This window comes from Tenrec ecaudatus, chromosome 12, assembly GCF_050624435.1.
Source record: "Tenrec ecaudatus isolate mTenEca1 chromosome 12, mTenEca1.hap1, whole genome shotgun sequence".
NCBI classification, from domain to species: domain Eukaryota; kingdom Metazoa; phylum Chordata; class Mammalia; order Afrosoricida; family Tenrecidae; genus Tenrec; species Tenrec ecaudatus.
In genome coordinates, this window is record NC_134541.1 from 111841488 (window position 1) to 111857981 (window position 16494).

Below are 16494 nucleotides of genomic sequence, written 5' to 3' on the forward strand. Positions count from 1 at the left end.
TACAGCTGGTCCCCTGAAGACGCACAGCTTTGGAGTCCGCTCCACAGCACTCTGCTGGGTTTGCAGTTCTCCTCCTGAGTGAGGGCGGGTCTCTTTTCTGACTCTAAGGGACACATTTTCTTTCTGTCTGTCTGTGCCCCTGATATGCTGCTAGGCTTTGGTGGACTCTCTCTCTGCAGAGTTTGTGAGACCATGACTTTTACGGCCTCCTCAGCTATGCAGGGTTTGAACCTCTGACCTTGACGTGAGCCGCCTAACACCTCACCCACAGCACCACCAGGGCGAGTGGGATCCTATTTGAGAACACCGAAGAGAAAGTGGATTGGGCAAGAGCTGAATCTGTAGCCCTAGGCAGGGGGAGGGGAGGACTCTCTCTCATCCCAACTTTAAAGACTGAGCCTGGGAAACTCTAGGTTGATGTTATCTCATGTTTTCCTAGGCTATAGGCAGGAGGCCAGGTGGCAGCTTATGTCAAACACTGGACTAACTGGGGAGTCTCAGGTTCAAATCTATCAGCTGCTCAGCAGGAGGAGACTGTGAACGGGTGTTGTTATTTTGTAAATGTTTACAGTTTTGGAAACCTTACACAAGGTCTCTGTGAGTCTGTGAGTCGCTCTGAGGGATGCAGTGAGCAGAGGGGAGACATACAGAGTGGCTGCGGCCACTCCCCGGGGGTCAGATCCAGTCGGAGACAACACAGGGGGGTGTGGAGCAGCCACGGGGAACTGGATGGCAGGAAGAGGAGTCTTTGAGGATGTAGCAGCCTGGGATCCCACACTGACACTTGGGGAATGACAGGAAGCAGAGCTGGGCCTGCTGGAGCACTGACTCCCCCAGAAACTTCAGGGTCCAGAGCGCTGCCAGGGACCAAGTTGTACTCTGCTCCTCCAGAGCCTGCGAAGGGTCACGCTGGGAATTGGCATCGCACATCTAGGTCTTTTCTTTCCCAGGGCAGCGCAGCGATGCCTCTGCCTCTCCTGCCCTCCTCGACACCCTCCCCCTGGCCACCAGAGAGGGACGGTGGCCGAGCAAGGAGAGCCCCACCTGTCCCTGGGACGTTCGCGGAAACAGCCAAAGCCACACCAGGCTGCCACCCACTCAGACTTTATTTAAAGGCTTGGAGGCATGTGCAGGGAGGGAGGAAGACTGGGGGCAACTCGACTGGGTTCCAGGTTAACGGTACTTGGAGGTCAGCACGGTGCTCACAGCGCTGAGGAACTTGTCCAGGGAGGCGTGGGCGGCAGGGGTGAAATCGCCAGGCAGGTGGCTGGCCAGAGTCACCAGCAGGCAGTGGCTCAGGAGCTGAGCAGAGAGGGGAAGAAGGTGAGGGGGCATCAGGAGACCCTCCCCTCCACAGACCTCAGCCCTGCCAGCCAAACCTGCTGCCCCTGCCACCCCGGGTCTCCCCTTCCTCACCTTGAAGTTGACAGGGTCCACCCTCAGCTTGTAGGCGTGCAGGTCACTCAGCTTGGACAGGGCGCCGGGCAGGTCATCCATGTGGCCGACGGCCAGGGTCAGCGCATCCGCCACCTTCTTGCCATGGGCCATGATGTCAGAGGAACCCGGGGTCAGGTCCATGTGAGGGAAGTAGGTCTTGGTGGTGGGGAAGGAGAGGAAGGTCCTGTGGGGAGAAAGCAGGGTGAGCACGGGTGGATGGAGGAGGGAGTCCACTGGATTCAGAGGGCGAGGGGCCTGGGTGGGTTGTGGGGCTCGGGTGCATGGAAGCAGGGGAGAGAGGGTTTCACCTGTCCAGGGCTTCGCCGCCATATTTGCCCACATTGGTGCCGGCCTTTTCCCAGACGGCCTTCACGTTGGCCTTATCAGCAGCAGACAGCACCATGGTGAGATCTTTCTGAGTCTGTGGAGGGTAGGAAGTGTGCCTGGACTGGGGAGCGGTGGCACTTTTATGCCTGGACCCCGGGGCCACGCCTGCGCGGGCGGCGCTGATTGGCTGGCACAGAGCCCCTTGGGGGTGGGTCCAGGAACCTTTGTTGTGGAAGAAGGGGTTGGGGATGGCCAAGGCCGGAGTTGCCAGGCTGCCCTCCTCTGTCAGGCAAGAGCCAAAATGCAGCACTCTAAGTGGGGCCCCTCCGGGAGTCCCAAGGGGTCCTCAGCCTCAGGCATCCCTGCTCAGACCTGGGGGCTGACTCCAGGGTTCCCAGAGCCTCAGACCCTCCCTCCCCAACCCACAAAAGCCAGGGATTCTTTCTGAGGGCAGCAGGGGGTCGGGGGGGGGGGGGGGCTGACAGCAGGGGAGAGGTGGGGCAGTCTGCTCCCACAGGGTCTGGCCAGACCCCTGCATTACTGCACTGAGCTCACAGACCCAGGGAGGTCAGTCACCTCAGAACTTCGGGCTTAATCAAATAGTGTCACAGTGCGCAGCTGCACTGGGCCCCCCGTACATCGGCTTTCTGAGCCACAAGGGGGGGGACCCTCAGTTCGGGAGGGGGTGTTTCTAGCTGCCTGTCCCCAGTGCAGAGGTCAAGACCTGGGCCTCCTGGGTGTGCAGACAGATGGTCACTGTAGTTCATGAGCCCCCGAGCTGTGAACTTTGGGCAGAAGTTGTAATTGTTTGCCTGTGAAGGCAATTCCCAGGGCCAGGAATGCACAAAGAGGACCCAGAGAGGGGCGTGGGAGGGAGGGGGGAGCCACCACATGCCTGAACCGTGGGGAGGGGCTGCGACTCCCACCTGGAGGAGCAGTCCCCTGAGTCCAGGCACTTCCTAGACACATTGAGCCAAGTGACAACCTGGGCAGTTTTGGGGGGATGGGGGAGGAAAGAGGCCTGAGTTAGTTTATGGTACCAACCTGGCTGATAAACACATGTGGGGTTAATTGAAGGGCGGAGGGAGAAATGGCTCGGTAAGCCTCCCCTTTCAAGTTCTTGGGTCTCTTGCTTTCTGGTTATTGGGCCAGAGTGCAGCTGACTTCCTGCAAGACATCCCTGAGGAGAAGCCACATGGACGTACCCCAATGCAGCCCTGGGTGCTGGAGCAGCCGTGTGGAATCCTCTGCCAGCACTGAGATGCTTATACATTCACTGACTTGGCTTTCCCCCTGCAGTCGGCATCATTGCGTCTGTTTGTGAGATGGAGGAGGACTTTGTGGATTGGTGTCGGACATATGGGTTAATGGGTTAATGTTGGACTTGTGGGCTTGGACAGCACTGGGTTGGGATGTTTTCTTGATGTGCACTTAACCTTTATATAAAACTCTCTCTTATGCATGAGTTTCTGTGGATTTGTTTCTCAAAAATACCCAGACTAATAAGAGGCCCAAAGGCACTTGTGGACCCAGTCCCTGCTGCTCTACCACCCCCAGAGGTCCTCAGGGGGCAGAGACCACCCCTAAGCCTTCCTCAAAGTTAGGGTTGCATAGAACTACATGCATTCCACCAAGTCCCCCATCCTATCCCCAAGTTACTCTCAACCCCTGACACACACACCCCAAAATAAGCCTCAGAACACAGCACTGGACTTGTGTATCCTCATCCGTTTATTGGGGAGTCATTCGGGGAGAAACTGGGGGACAGGCTCAGGGGCAGGAGTGGCCGCAGCCTGCCACAGCCCGAGGCTGGGGAGCCGCACTCAGCGGTACTTCTCGGTCAGCACGGAGGACAGGATGGCCAGGAACTTGTCCCAGGCAGAGTGGGTCTCAGCAGTGAAGTCGGTGGGGAAGCGCGCGGCCAAGGTCACCAGCAGGCAGTGAGACAGGAGCTGGGGGCAAGGACTGGGTTCAGTGCCAGCAGGGGACAGAGGGGGGGAGGAGGGAGGTTGGTTGGGAGGCCAGGGGGAGGGCCAAAGGAGTGGGCAAGGATCTCGTCCCTCTTTCCCCCTCCCTCCCGCGCCCAGCGTCCCCCCTCTGCGCATACACCTTGAAGTTGACGGGGTCCACGCGCAGGATGTAGGCGTGCAGCTCGCTCAGTTTGGCCAGAGCCCCCGAGATGTCGTCCATGTGCTTGACTGCGTCGCCCACTGCGGCCATCACCTTGGTGCCGTGTGTGCGCACCTGGGCCGAGCCCTGTTGCAGGTCGAAGTGTGGGAAGTAGGTCTTGGTCTGGGGGTAGGTGATGAACAGCCTGAAGGGACACGAGGGCACCCAGACCCAGTAGTCAAGTCGTTATATCCAATTACAATGTTAACAAATTAAATGAATGTAAAAAGTCCATGATGCACAAATTTAAGACAAGTGAAATGTGAACATAGCAATCCTGCAAACTCTCCTCTTCCAGTCTCCAGTCACTGCCCAGTGCACACCAGTTCATTCAATCACTGACCGCCCATCCATTCACTCACTCATCTTTCATTAACAATGCTGGGGGGCGAAGACACAGACATTACCTTTACTGACCTCCTCACTGACCCCTCTCCCTGATATTCCCCACTGGATCCTTCTTGTGAGCCCTCCTCAGGCTGTCCCCTCCCTGCCCCCTGTCCTCACCCACAGTCCAGTGCCATGCCTGGCCGAGCTGCTCACCTCTCCAGGGTCTCCATGCCGATGCTTCCAGCCTGCATGGAGATCTTGCTCCACATGGACAAGATGTTGGTTCTCTCGGCCTTGGTCAGAGACATGGTGGCGGCTTGGCAGCAGCTAGTGAAGCTCAGGACTGGCTTGGATGCAGCTCGGTCCCCAGTCCTCTTATATGAAGTCAGGGCCTGGGAGAGAGGAGGGGGTTTTAGAGGTGGGATCTCTTATCAGTGAGAGGTTGGAGACAGAAGTACAGAAGGAGATAAGGTTCAGACAAGAATGAGAAGTATAGAGAGGGATTATTAGGACGAGGGAGGACCCTGGACAAGTTCCACAACCCAATGAGTTAGTTCAGGGAAGTCGCAGACAGAAGGAAGGGATATCTTTTTTTTATCGCTTGCAGCTGCAGGGCCTTGAGTCAGGATGCGACCCGTGGGAAGTCATCTTGTTTGCCAACCTGCTCTCTGGAGCGCAGGGAAAGAGGTGATACAAACCAGCCTGGGAAGATTAATTGCTTCCTGAGGTGCTGGGGAAGGGGCTACACATGCCCAGCCTGGAGAGAGAGGCTCTTTGGGGTGTTGGGGCAGGAGCTGCATAGTTCAATAGCTCATCCATCTTCCCAAGAGGCTGGGAACAGGGGCTGTGAGGTTTCATCTTCCTGAGAAGCCGGAGAGGAGATGGGGGCTGCCCGGTCGAGACCAGACCCAAACAATCAGATCCCGTGACAATGAGCATTGGGGTCTGGCAGGACTGGTGGGGCGAGGGGCTATCACTCCTGACACCCTTGCTCCCTTTCGGGGTGGGGGTGTGTTGGCCACAGCTTGACCATAAGTGGAGCAAGATAGGGGCCAGGGACTAAGGTGGTCACCCCTGCAACTGCAGCCTGCTCATATCCATTCAGAACCACACAATGGGAATGTGTGCAGCGGGGTCCCACGTGGACCTCCCTGACAGGAGTGTGAGCCCCTGGCTGCAGGCACTGGGCTCCCCATGGTCTTCCTGGCCTGCCCCACTCCCCTGATCAGCGCTTCCAGTCTGTCCAGGAACATCAGCTCTGGTGTGTGGTGGGGGCAGGACCCACCCAGGAGGAAGGGCGAGCTGGCCTGGCATCCTGGTCCGAGGATCCATGCCCTAGGGCAAGCTCTCGGAGTGACCAGCGCACCCCACCTCAGCCATTTTAAATAAGAAGGCAAATGATGCTCTTTTTGTTGTCCTTTAAGTTATAATTTGTTCACCCATCCCCTCGACTCTCAAATTCCCACCATCCTTAGGGAAACACACTGCCCTGGGTGTCTCCCTGCTCACCTAGGTAACCGCCAATGCATTTTGGAGTCCAAACAGTTACGAAGACCTCCAGCTTCACAAGACCTCCTTAAAGTGTGGAAAACGAACTCAGGTGCACCTGATCCAAGCGGCCCAGGCATTTCCCATCGCCACGTGTGCATGTGAAACTGACCCGAATAAGGAGGGCTGAAGGGAGATCGCTGTGCTTGATGTGTGGCGCTGGGGAAGAATGTGGAAAGGGCCAGGGACGGCCCAAAGACAAACCCATTATCCGACCAGAAGGGTCCTTCGAGGCAAGGAGGGTGAGCTCTCGTCTCACATGCTTTGGACATGTCAGGAGAAACCAGTCTCTGGAGAAGGACATCTTGCTGGGAAAGCAGAGGGGCAGCGGCGAGATAAGCGGGCATGGCGGCTGCAGCACGGAGCTCGACAATGAGGGCCGTTGTGCAGGGGCACAGGACAGGGCAGCATCTCACTGTCGCTGTTAGTCAGGGCCCGCTGACGGCACCTCGTAGCCACAGCCAATCCTAGATATTTCATATCATGGGAATCATCTAATATCAGAGCCAACATGTTCTATGTGATTTTTGACATACCATAAGTTGACTTTTTAGACAAACAGATAGATGCCCACCCAGGTTCACTGCAGCACCATTTTTAATAGCAGGAAGATGGAAACCACGTCAATGCCCAGCCGTGGAAGAAAGGGGAAGGAGGTGCGGGTGCATACACACAATGGAATACTAGGCATCCTCTGTGAAGCACGATGTGGGATGGGGCCTATCAGAGGATCCTACGCCGAGAGTGAAATGAATCGACAGCAGAAGGGTGTTATTGTTATTTTTAAATCAAGAAAAAGCGTTCATGACGAAAGAAACAGATTTTTAGGGCTACCGGGGAAGTGGAGAATGGGGGAGTAATACTGAGTGAAGGGAAGATCATATTAACAAGCGGGAACAAACAAGGAATCCAAGCAGGGGAGGCACTGGGGAGCCTAGTGAGTGCAGAGCCCAAGACTGATGCCCTGGCCTGCAGAGGCCCGCCTAATTCACTATAAAGCGATGGGCAACTGAGAGGTCCTCGCCATGCCTCACAGATGCCGCCCCAAGGAAAAAGCGGTACTGGGAAAGGTGGGAAAGAAATGGGGAGCAGGGTTGGAGCGACAGTGCTGGCAAGAAGGCTCAGGGCCCCAAAGGTGGTGGTAATGCGATAAAGGTCAGGCACATTCTGTGCAACAAACATACCAGGATTTTGGAAGCCATGGAAAAATTGAAGTCTGGACTGAGATTCAGTGAAGTAGCTGCACAATAGAGTGAAGATAAGCCAGGCCAGGGGTGACTTGGGTTGGGCGACCAGAGGGTCCATGACAGGACCATTTCAAGAAGCAGCATTTTCCTTGCCTGTAAGCGGATTGGGTAAACCCGTGTCTACAGACCCTCCTGTTAAGACAAAATTTGGTTATCGTACTATGATGATTGAAGGGAGAAAATAAAATCATATGAAAATTGAATAAATGTTTTATATTTGCATTTGAAAAAAATGGATGGGGTATTTTAAAAAATAATTTTATTGGGGGCTCATACTGTTTTTTTCACAACACCCATCCATCCATTGTGTCAAGCACATGTAGATGGGACGTGAATGGACAAACTGACCGGTCAGAGTGTGCTGCTGTATGCATTTAACACACGCCATCAGGACAAGAAATGCTTCTACGCCCCACGTGCACCCCTTTTCAGTCTCGTCTGTTTGCCCCAAACCTCTGGTAACCACTGATTTGCTTTCTCTTCCACTATAACTTTACCCTGTACAAGGAGCTCCAAAAAGTTGATGGGGGCGGGGGAGGCAGGGAGAGGGGCGGGGCAGGGAAATGGAGTTAAAAGATTAAGGCCTTTTCCATGAACTTTGTCAAGCTCCTTTGTATGTCTTCATCTTTTTTTCTTTTTAACCTTTTTATTCTGATTTGAGTGAACACTCACAGAGCAAATGGATTTGCCATCCAGCGATTCTTCCTCGTCTTGCTTCATGACACGGACCGCTGTCTTCACAGGAACAGAGTGCTGATCAGCCCTTACTGCCCACTGCAGGCCAGTCACCTTCTGACAGGACCACCCCTCTGCTCCCTTCCCAGCCCTGGAGACCCTCAGATACCTTTTCCCTCTTTTCCTGTGTGTAAACTTCTCTTTGGCTTTTTACAGTGGACTCAGGCAAAATTTGTCCTTTTTTTAAAAAAAAAAAACATTTTATTGGGGGCTCATACAACTCGTATCACAGTCCATACATACACCAATTGTGTAAAGCACATTTATACATCCATTGCCCTCATCATTCTCAAAACACTTGCTCTCCACGTAAGTCCCTGGCATCAGCTCCTCATTTCCCCCCTCCCTCCTCACTCCCTCATGCACACTTGATAATTTATAAGTCATTATTTTGTCCTATCTCACACTGTCCGACATTTCCCTTCTCCCACTTTTCTGTTGTCCATCCCGATTTGTCCTCTTGTGATGGAATTATTTCTCTTGGAAAATGTCCTTCAGGTTGTTTTTTTTTTCCGTGCCCCTCCCCTTCCATGTCCTTCAGTTTCATCGCTATTATTTTCCATCCTCTGTGTCCCACTGGGCGTTCACGCCACAGCTGTGCATCCGTTCACCTATCCACAGGCCTTTGGCTGTTGGCATCTCTGCTGCTGTGCATGGTGCTGCAGTAAACACGGTGCACGTCTGTCTGTGTGTGTGCTGGCGCCTGTCTCTTTAGAATACAGGCCTAGCAGTGGGATTGCTGGATCAAATGACATTCCCATTTCCAAATTTTTAAGGAAGTGCCGTACCATTTTTCACAGTTAGTACCGTTTACGGTGCTACCAACAGTGTAGGAGTGTGCCAGTCTCTCCACACCCTCACCAGAACGTATTGTTTTCTGCCCCACTGAACATAATTACTAAAACAGTTTTATTATTTTAAAAAATTTGGGGGAGGGAGGGGAAAAAAAGACGAGCTGATACCAAGGGCTCAAAAGAAAGCAAATGTCTAGAAGAGAATGACCGCAACATATGCACAAACATGCGCGATGCAATCGATGTATGGACTGTGACAAGAACTGTATAAGCCCCCAATAAAATGATCTTTTAATTAAAAAAACATTTTTTAACAATGAAAATGTTTTTTTTTATTGGCAAATTAGTAAAACTCATTGCAATAACTCCAAAAAAGTAACGGGGCACAACAAAAACTACAGAAAAATAACCGAGAATCTCATTTCCAATAAATGATTTGTGCTAACTTTAAAAAAAAATCATTTTATTGGGGGCTCATACATCTCTTATGTGTTAACTTTTTGGAGTGTATCTTTCCACCCCTTTTTGAGAGTGGTTATGCCAATCCAAACATAGATTGTCTTTATTACGCCAAGACACAAAAGGAGCTTATAAAACAGTTTTGTTTTTTTTAAACTTATTAATTAATTAATTAATTTTTGCTTATAAAACAGTTTTAATGACATATATGCATATTTAAATAATTGGCATATCATACAATTCAGTGGTTTGAATATATTAAACAGAGTTGAGCAATCATCAGTACAATCAATTTTAGAACATTCTCGGACTCGTTGTTAGAAACTCCCCTTTCCCCCCAGCCCCCTGCCATTATCCTCTTGTCCCTGGGTGCTGTCATCCTGCCCGGCCCTGCCCCTCACCACGACTGTTCACTTGTCTGAGCCTACTGATGCAGCCACCGTGTCAATTCACCCCACAAGGGCCGTCCTCTTTTTTGCTTCTGCTCCACTTTACCAAGTTCATGTCCTTTTCCAGGAACCGGTCTTTCCTGATACCATGCCCCAGGTGCCATCACCCTAAGACACTATTGATCTAGTTACCGTCTCTGTAGATAGAGCATCCTGGATCTCGCATATTATTGAACTTCGTTTTGTCTTGGCTTGGGAGCATGTCAAATAAATGGAGCCACACAGCATGTACTATTTTAAGACTGGCTTCTTTAATTAGGATAATGCCTTTGAGATTCGTTCAAATGCTGGGCGTATCAATAGTTTTCTCCTTAATTGCTGAGTGACATCCTATAGTACATACCACACTGCTCATCCATCACTTGTTGAAAGGCTTTTTCAGGTTGTCTCTAGTCTGGGGCTATGATGGATAAAGCTGATGTGCATGCTATGTCTGGGCCCCTGTTTCTCGAGGGGAGCACCCTATCTTGGAGCAGGCTGGCTGGCTCGGAAGGCGTGTTTCACTTTATCAGAAACTGCCAAACAGCTCTCCAGAGGGATCGGGGAGGCCGGGCTGCCACTGTGCCAGCACTGCGCCTTCCAGTGTGTCTCTCTACCAGGACTCATCCCCCTCATGGCTCGTGATGTCGGCCATCTTTCTAGACCAGGGGTCCTCACACTTTTTAAACAGGGGGCCAGTTCACTGTCCCTCAGACCCGTTGGAGGGCCGGACTATCGTTTTAAAAAAAACTATGAGCAAATTCCTAGGCACACTGCACATGTCTTATTTTGGAGTGAAAAAGAAATGAGGACAAAAACAGGAGCACTGACTATTTGCATTATCACTGTGATGCAACCCCCTTAGAAACCAGCCAACCAACTAACCAACTTAAAGAAGAAGAGCTCCTAACTCCAGAAAAAAAGACCCCCTGCAACCACACAAAAAAGGCCCCACTAACTGGAAAAAACTATATAGACCTCCTAACTTCAAAAAAACCTCCTAACTTGTCCTTACCTAGGTCCTCAGGCTGCAGCAGCAGGCTCTGCGCAGGCAAGATCACGACTCCTCCGATCACACCTGAGACTGAGAGGAGGCGTCGAGAGGCAGAGGGAAGGAGGGGAGTCGGAGAGTGCGGAGCACATTCCACACGTGTGCACTGCACGTGTGCACTGCGGGCCCCGGGGCCGAGTCAGCTGCTAAGCAGGACAGGCAAAAACCCCCGGCGGGCCGGATAGGATAAACGTCCTCGGGCCGTAGTTTGAGGACTCGTTCCAGACGCTTGTTTCCAGTCCAGATGTCCGTCTTTTAGTGGCGTTTTTGAGGGTCTTGCGTACATCAGCTCTCAACTCAAACAGCCCTTTGTCAGATGCCGGGCGGGCAGAATGCCCTCCGTGACTTGTCACATCCTCAGTTCCCCAAGAGAGACCTGACCTGGGCTGGTGCCTAAAGCCCAAGCAGGTCCCTCCGAGTGTGCCTGGCCTCCCTGCGGTGGCTGGTCTCTGTCGGGCCCTGCCCCTGGCTCTCAGGGGTCCCTTTTGTCCACTGGAAAATTCAGAGGCCCCATTTTCGGAGGTTTGCTGGCTTACACTCAGGTAGGGAACAGAGTGAACAGGAGTGAACAAAGGCCCGTGTGGCTGGCACGGGGCCTCCTGCAGACCTTTGCTGTGGCCTGGGGGCTCTCTCCAGGAGAACGCAGACCGAGCCCAGGGCCCTGGGAGAAAACCATGCAGACCAAACCTCATCTCCTAAATCAAGCTTGCACGGTATCATCCTGGCCCTGGTGGCTCTGTGAGTCAGGCATGGGGAGAGAGAGACACGAGGTTGTCTGCTTCTGTAAAGATTTACAGTCCTGGGGTCTTAAAGGCTTGAAGGTGAACAAGCGGCCATCTAGCTCAGAAGCAAAAAAGCCCACATGGAAGAAGCACACCGGCCAGTGCGATCACGAGGTGCCAAGGGACCAGGTATAAGGCATCATGCAAAAAAAACAACAACGATATAAGTGTGTGTATATAAGTGTATATGTATATATATACCATATTAAATGAAGGGGGAAGTGCAGAGTGGAGACCCAAGGCCCAAGTGTCAGCCAATGGAGATCCCCTCATAGAGGGGTTTAGGAGAGGAGATGGGTTAATTAGGGTGCGAGGTAGTACCGATGAAGAACACAGCTTTCCCCCAGATCCTGGATGCTTCCTCCCCCCAACTACCATGATCCGAATTCTACCTTGCAGGACTGGATAGGGTAGAGGTTGTACACTGGTACATATGAGGGCTGGAGGCACAGGGAATCCAGGGTGGATGATACCTTCAGGACCAAGGGTGTGAGGGGCTATGCTGGGAGAGTGTAGGGTGAGTGGGTTGGAAGGGGGGAACTGATTACAAGGATCCACATGTGACCTCTTCCCTGGGAGAGGGACAGCAGAGAAGGGGGGAAGGGAGACTCCGGATAGGGCAAGATATGACAAAATAACAATGTATAAATTACCAAGGGCACATGAGGGAGGGGGGAAAGGGGAGGGAGGGGAAAAAAAAAAAAGAGGACCTGATGCAAGGGGCTTAAGTGGAGAGCAAATGCTTTGAGAATGATTGGGGCAGGGAATGTATGGATGTGCTTTATACAATTGATGTATGTATATGTATGGATGGTGATAAGAGTTGTATGGGTCCCTAATAAAATGTAAAAAAAGAAGAGAAAAAAATGATTAGGGCAAAAAAAATGATTAGGGCAGGGACTGTACAGATGTGCTTTATACAATTGATGTATGTATATGTATGAACTGTGATAAGAATTGTAAGAGCCCCTAATAAATTGTTAAAATTAAAAAAAATTTTTTAAAAATGATTAGGGCAAAGAATGTACAGATGTGTTTTATACAATTGATGTATGTATATGTATGGATTGTGATAAGAGTTGTATGAGCCCCTAATAAAATGTTTTTTAATTAAAAAAAAAAGATTTACAGTCCCAGAAACCCCATGTGGGGTCATGAGCAGTCAGAATTGACTGGATTGCAGTTGGTTTGTTTGGGGGCCAGTCTCAAGACGCTCAGAGTGAGGAGCATCTCAGAGAGGAGCCAGGCTTATGGCCAGAGGGGGACCCTGAGGGACAGAGAAACAGAGACTTGCTCTAAGTCCCACTGAGCCTCTTTCCATTGAAACAGGGGCACACTTCTTCTGAACTCGCAGCGAGGGACAGAGTATCAGAGAGAGGTCTAGACAGACTCCAAGGCCCTAATGCTGGGCAGAGGCTATACCTCTAGAGAGAGAGCTCTGAGGGGACACAAGACCAAGGATGGACCCCTCAGCTCAGGTCTGCGACACCTCCTTGAGGCGTCATCGGGGGGGCAGGTGTTAGAGGTCCCAGGAGCTGCTCACTGTGGCCCCTGGGGTTCCCCCAGTGAGTCTTCTTCAGTAGGGAGACCGACTGGGACCCTCAGGCTCCCAGGGAGGGGCAGATAGGCTCTTCCCCGGAGTGAGAGGCGACCAGGTTAGCTAAGCTATGCTGCCCTCCCTTCCTGTCCCAGCCCGCATAACTGTGGTCAGCTCCAAAGGTGTTCTCTGGACTCAGCTGGCCACCCCTGCCAACAGCCTGCCAGCTCAGGGATGTGTCTGTGACTGTCTGTGTCTGTGACTATGACTGGGACCGGCCTGTACGACTGGGGACTGTGTGGCCAGGACTGGGACTTTGAGAGAAGCCAGTTTGGAAAGCTCTGGCTCCTTGAGGCCTGTTTGCAGGCGTGGTGGTGGTGGTGGTGGGATTGGGGTGTGTGTGTGTCAGGTGACCTGGGTGTCAGGTGTCCAAGGAGCAGGAGCCCAGGGTTAAAGTCACATGCTCGCTTGTTGGTGGCACCAGGGACTGGCTACTCAGAGTTGTCCTACAAGGGAGCCAAGGGTCTTCGGCCTTTGGGGGCTGCTGTTTGAGGCTGCTGGGGCATTGCATCTTCTGGCATGGGCACGGGGGAGGCTGGCACCTGCTCCCTCACCTCCCTTCAGGGCCAGCCCACGGCCAGGGCCCTGTTCGCTGCCTCAGCAGCTGAGGTCCAGCAGCCTCAGGGGTTCTTAGGCGCCTCATCAGAAACAGACCTGGAGACGCATCAGGGCTGAGATTCTGATGGGACCAGAAGCCACGACTTCCCCGCATGGACAGTTCTGATAAGGAATATGTTGGGTTTTTCTCAGAGAGACTGTGGAGCTTAGACAAGCCCTCTGATGAGAACCAAGCCTTCCTCACTGCCATCAAGTCCATGCCGACTCCCAGAGACCCCAGAGGACAGGGTAGACTGTGGGCTTCTGAGACGGCAATTCTTTTTTGGGAGGTGGGAGTGGAGAGTTTGTGGGAAATGAAAAGATCCTGGAATTTCTTTCTTTCTTTCTTGTTACAGCTTTATTGGCATATAATCCACATATCATATAATTTAATGGTTCAATCATATCAAGAATTGTGTAATCATTACAACAATCTTAGAACATTTTTTTTCATGGTTAAATCATTTTTCAAATGAGTTGTATAATCACTATCAATTCTAGTGCTCCCTCCCCCTTCTCACATAGTTTGCTCCCCAAATCTCCTTACCCTTCCCATCTCCCTCCCCCACCCCCACCTCCCCTATCAATCCTTGCCTCAGTTATTATTTCTACACATCTACTCTGTCTGTGCTCCACAAACAGGGAAACACAATAGAAGCGGTGAAAAACACACTAAAGTGGTAAGGATAAAATAATAATATGATAAAAATATAAAAAATGGGTAAGAAAAGACCGCCATCAATGTATAAAAGTCCAGGGAGGAAATGTTTGTCACAGAACAAGCAAGAAACACTTGCATCTAGAACCATTTCAGGTTGGGTCAGGAGGGAGGTCAACTGACCAAGTAACCAGTTCGATCCAGTATCATCACAATCACAAGGATCTCCATCTGAGAGTAAAGCTGTTGGAGACCCTGGCCTGTGGCCAGAGGGGATCCGTCAGTGGCTCAGTCTGACCAGGTGCTCTGCAGACGGGTTTGGGCTCCCACTGTCCTCCACAGCCTTCTACCAATTGGGTGCTCGCCATTTAAGCCCTGCTACTTTTCCCTTCGTCATATTTGGATTTTGTTATTGTCACCTTTGGATCACACAAGCTGGTGTGCTTCGTCCGTGTGGAATTAGTTGACTTCTCACTTAGATGGCTGCTTGTTTGAATATAAGGCTTTAAGACCCCAGACACTATTCAGATTGATAGCCGGGCACTATCTGCTTTCTTCACCACACTGTGGAAGTCTTTATGGGAGCAGACGGCCTCGTCTTTCTCCTGTGGGGCAGCCTCTCTTTCTCTCTTTTTAAACAAACCCTGTTTTCCTTGTGAAGATTTCTGGTGCCAAAGTGGTTACACATTGGGCCGAGACCTGTAAGGTCCAATGTTCGAAACCAGCAGCTGCTCCTCGGGAGAAAGATGAGGCTTCTATACCCATAAAGAGTTATAGTCACAGCTCCCAATAAGATGATTTTTAAAAAGAGCTACTGTCTCTGAGACCCACAAGGGCAGTTCTACCCTGTCTTCTAGGATCACTGTGAGTTGTCATCGACTCGGTAGCACAGGCGTATTTCAGAGCTTAATGAACTGTTACGGTGCCAGACTCAGGGCTCCAGTCACCTCCCTGAAGGTGAGGCCCACCTTGATTTAGTCTCTTGCTTCAAGACTGTCTCCCATGCCCACCCTGAGCCAGCTGCTCTCCTGGCAGGGATGCAGGCCCAGCAGGCAGGCCCCGCTTGACTGGCATTGTGTCTTGTAAGACAAGGGAATGACTTATTGGGGTGATCCATGGGCCCTGTGGAGAAAGATCAGCCCAGCCTGGGAGTACAGTCCTCGGTGGGCCTCCGTTTCTCTACCCAGGATGAGAGGCTACTTGGCCCAGAGCTGCTGGTCTCTGGACTGAGCTCCAAGCCCAGGGAGGGCCTGTGGTGGGGTGGCGGGCTGAGCTCTGGGCTGCTCACCCAAAGGTGGGTGGTTCAAATCCCCCAGAGAGGGAGACCAGCCAGCCTGCCTCCGTGGGGGCACAGACTCAGTAGCAATCCCACTTTATCCTACAGGCTGATGACCATGGGGTTGCTTGGGGTTTCCATGGGTTCTGAGGCTGAGGGTGACCGGTCACCCCTGCAGGTGTGAGGTGGGGGCCAGAGGTCAGCAGAGTAAACCTCTGAGCCCCAGTTTCATTCTTTGAGCCTTTGAGAGGGGTGATGGAGCCCCTACCTCAGGTGAGGCAGTGAACTGTGCCGAATCCCCCTGGAGATGCTTAGGGTGTGGGCCCCAATATTATTGCCACTGTCCTCAGAGCAGCTCTTCCTAGGGGACGGAGGTGCAGCTGAGGGAGTGGGGGTGGCGAGGTGGTCCCCCAGATAGCCAGCTGGGAGCCCCACCCAGCCCCGAGAGCTCCACCCAGCACTATCTGGCAGATGGTGGCAGACTGATCTCAGTCGGCCAGGTGGCAGGACCGATAAGGCCCAGTTGGTCCAAGGGGCCTCCAGTCCTGCTGCCCCCCCTCCCATTCAGGGTGGCTCAGGTGCTGGTTTTCCAAACTCCATTGACCATGAAAAAGGCAGGCTCTTTGGAGCTGTCCCAACTGGTTTGAACTTTGAACTTAGGGGTCTGGGTCAATGCAGAGAGGATCCTGAGGTCCACCCCTGAGGGGAGTAGAGGTTTGGCACCTCTCCACTGCCCACTGCCTCCGCCCCTCACTTCTAGTCCAGAGATTCTCCTGGGAAGTGTGGGAAGGACTGAGAATGCTTTGGATTCTACCTAAATCAAAACAGATGTGGCTGAGGATGCTGGGAATATGGTAACACAGGATGACCACCCAGGTCATCACTACTGGACCGACCACCCACAGGTCAGGAGAAAAGAGAGGCTCTGAACTTAGGCAGAATTCTCCACCTCTGCAGTAACTAAACACCCAGGACCGGGAACAAGATCCCACTCCTGTCGTTGTAGCTCACCGTCCTGGCTGTTACTTGTTTCGCCCCTGTCCGTGTGTGTTGGGTGAG

General features: G+C 52.2%; 2 protein-coding genes and 1 pseudogene across 2 annotated transcripts; 1 reads left to right on the top strand and 2 right to left on the bottom strand.

Moving 5' to 3' along the window:
- Positions 1–1173: 1173 nt before the first annotated feature.
- On the bottom strand, positions 1174–1840 carry LOC142423103 (hemoglobin subunit alpha). The gene is made up of 3 exons (XM_075528282.1): positions 1746–1840; positions 1417–1621; positions 1174–1302 (listed from the first exon to the last, which is right to left on the bottom strand). The coding sequence occupies exons 1-3, from the start codon at positions 1838–1840 to the stop codon at positions 1174–1176; spliced, it is 429 nt and encodes a 142-aa protein (XP_075384397.1).
- A 1747-nt stretch (positions 1841–3587) lies between these two features.
- LOC142423104 (hemoglobin subunit zeta-like) lies at positions 3588–4571 on the bottom strand. The gene is made up of 3 exons (XM_075528283.1): positions 4477–4571; positions 3874–4078; positions 3588–3716 (listed from the first exon to the last, which is right to left on the bottom strand). The coding sequence occupies exons 1-3, from the start codon at positions 4569–4571 to the stop codon at positions 3588–3590; spliced, it is 429 nt and encodes a 142-aa protein (XP_075384398.1).
- A 2276-nt stretch (positions 4572–6847) lies between these two features.
- Positions 6848–7243, top strand: LOC142423105 (peptidyl-prolyl cis-trans isomerase NIMA-interacting 4 pseudogene; annotated as a pseudogene).
- Positions 7244–16494: the final 9251 nt, after the last annotated feature.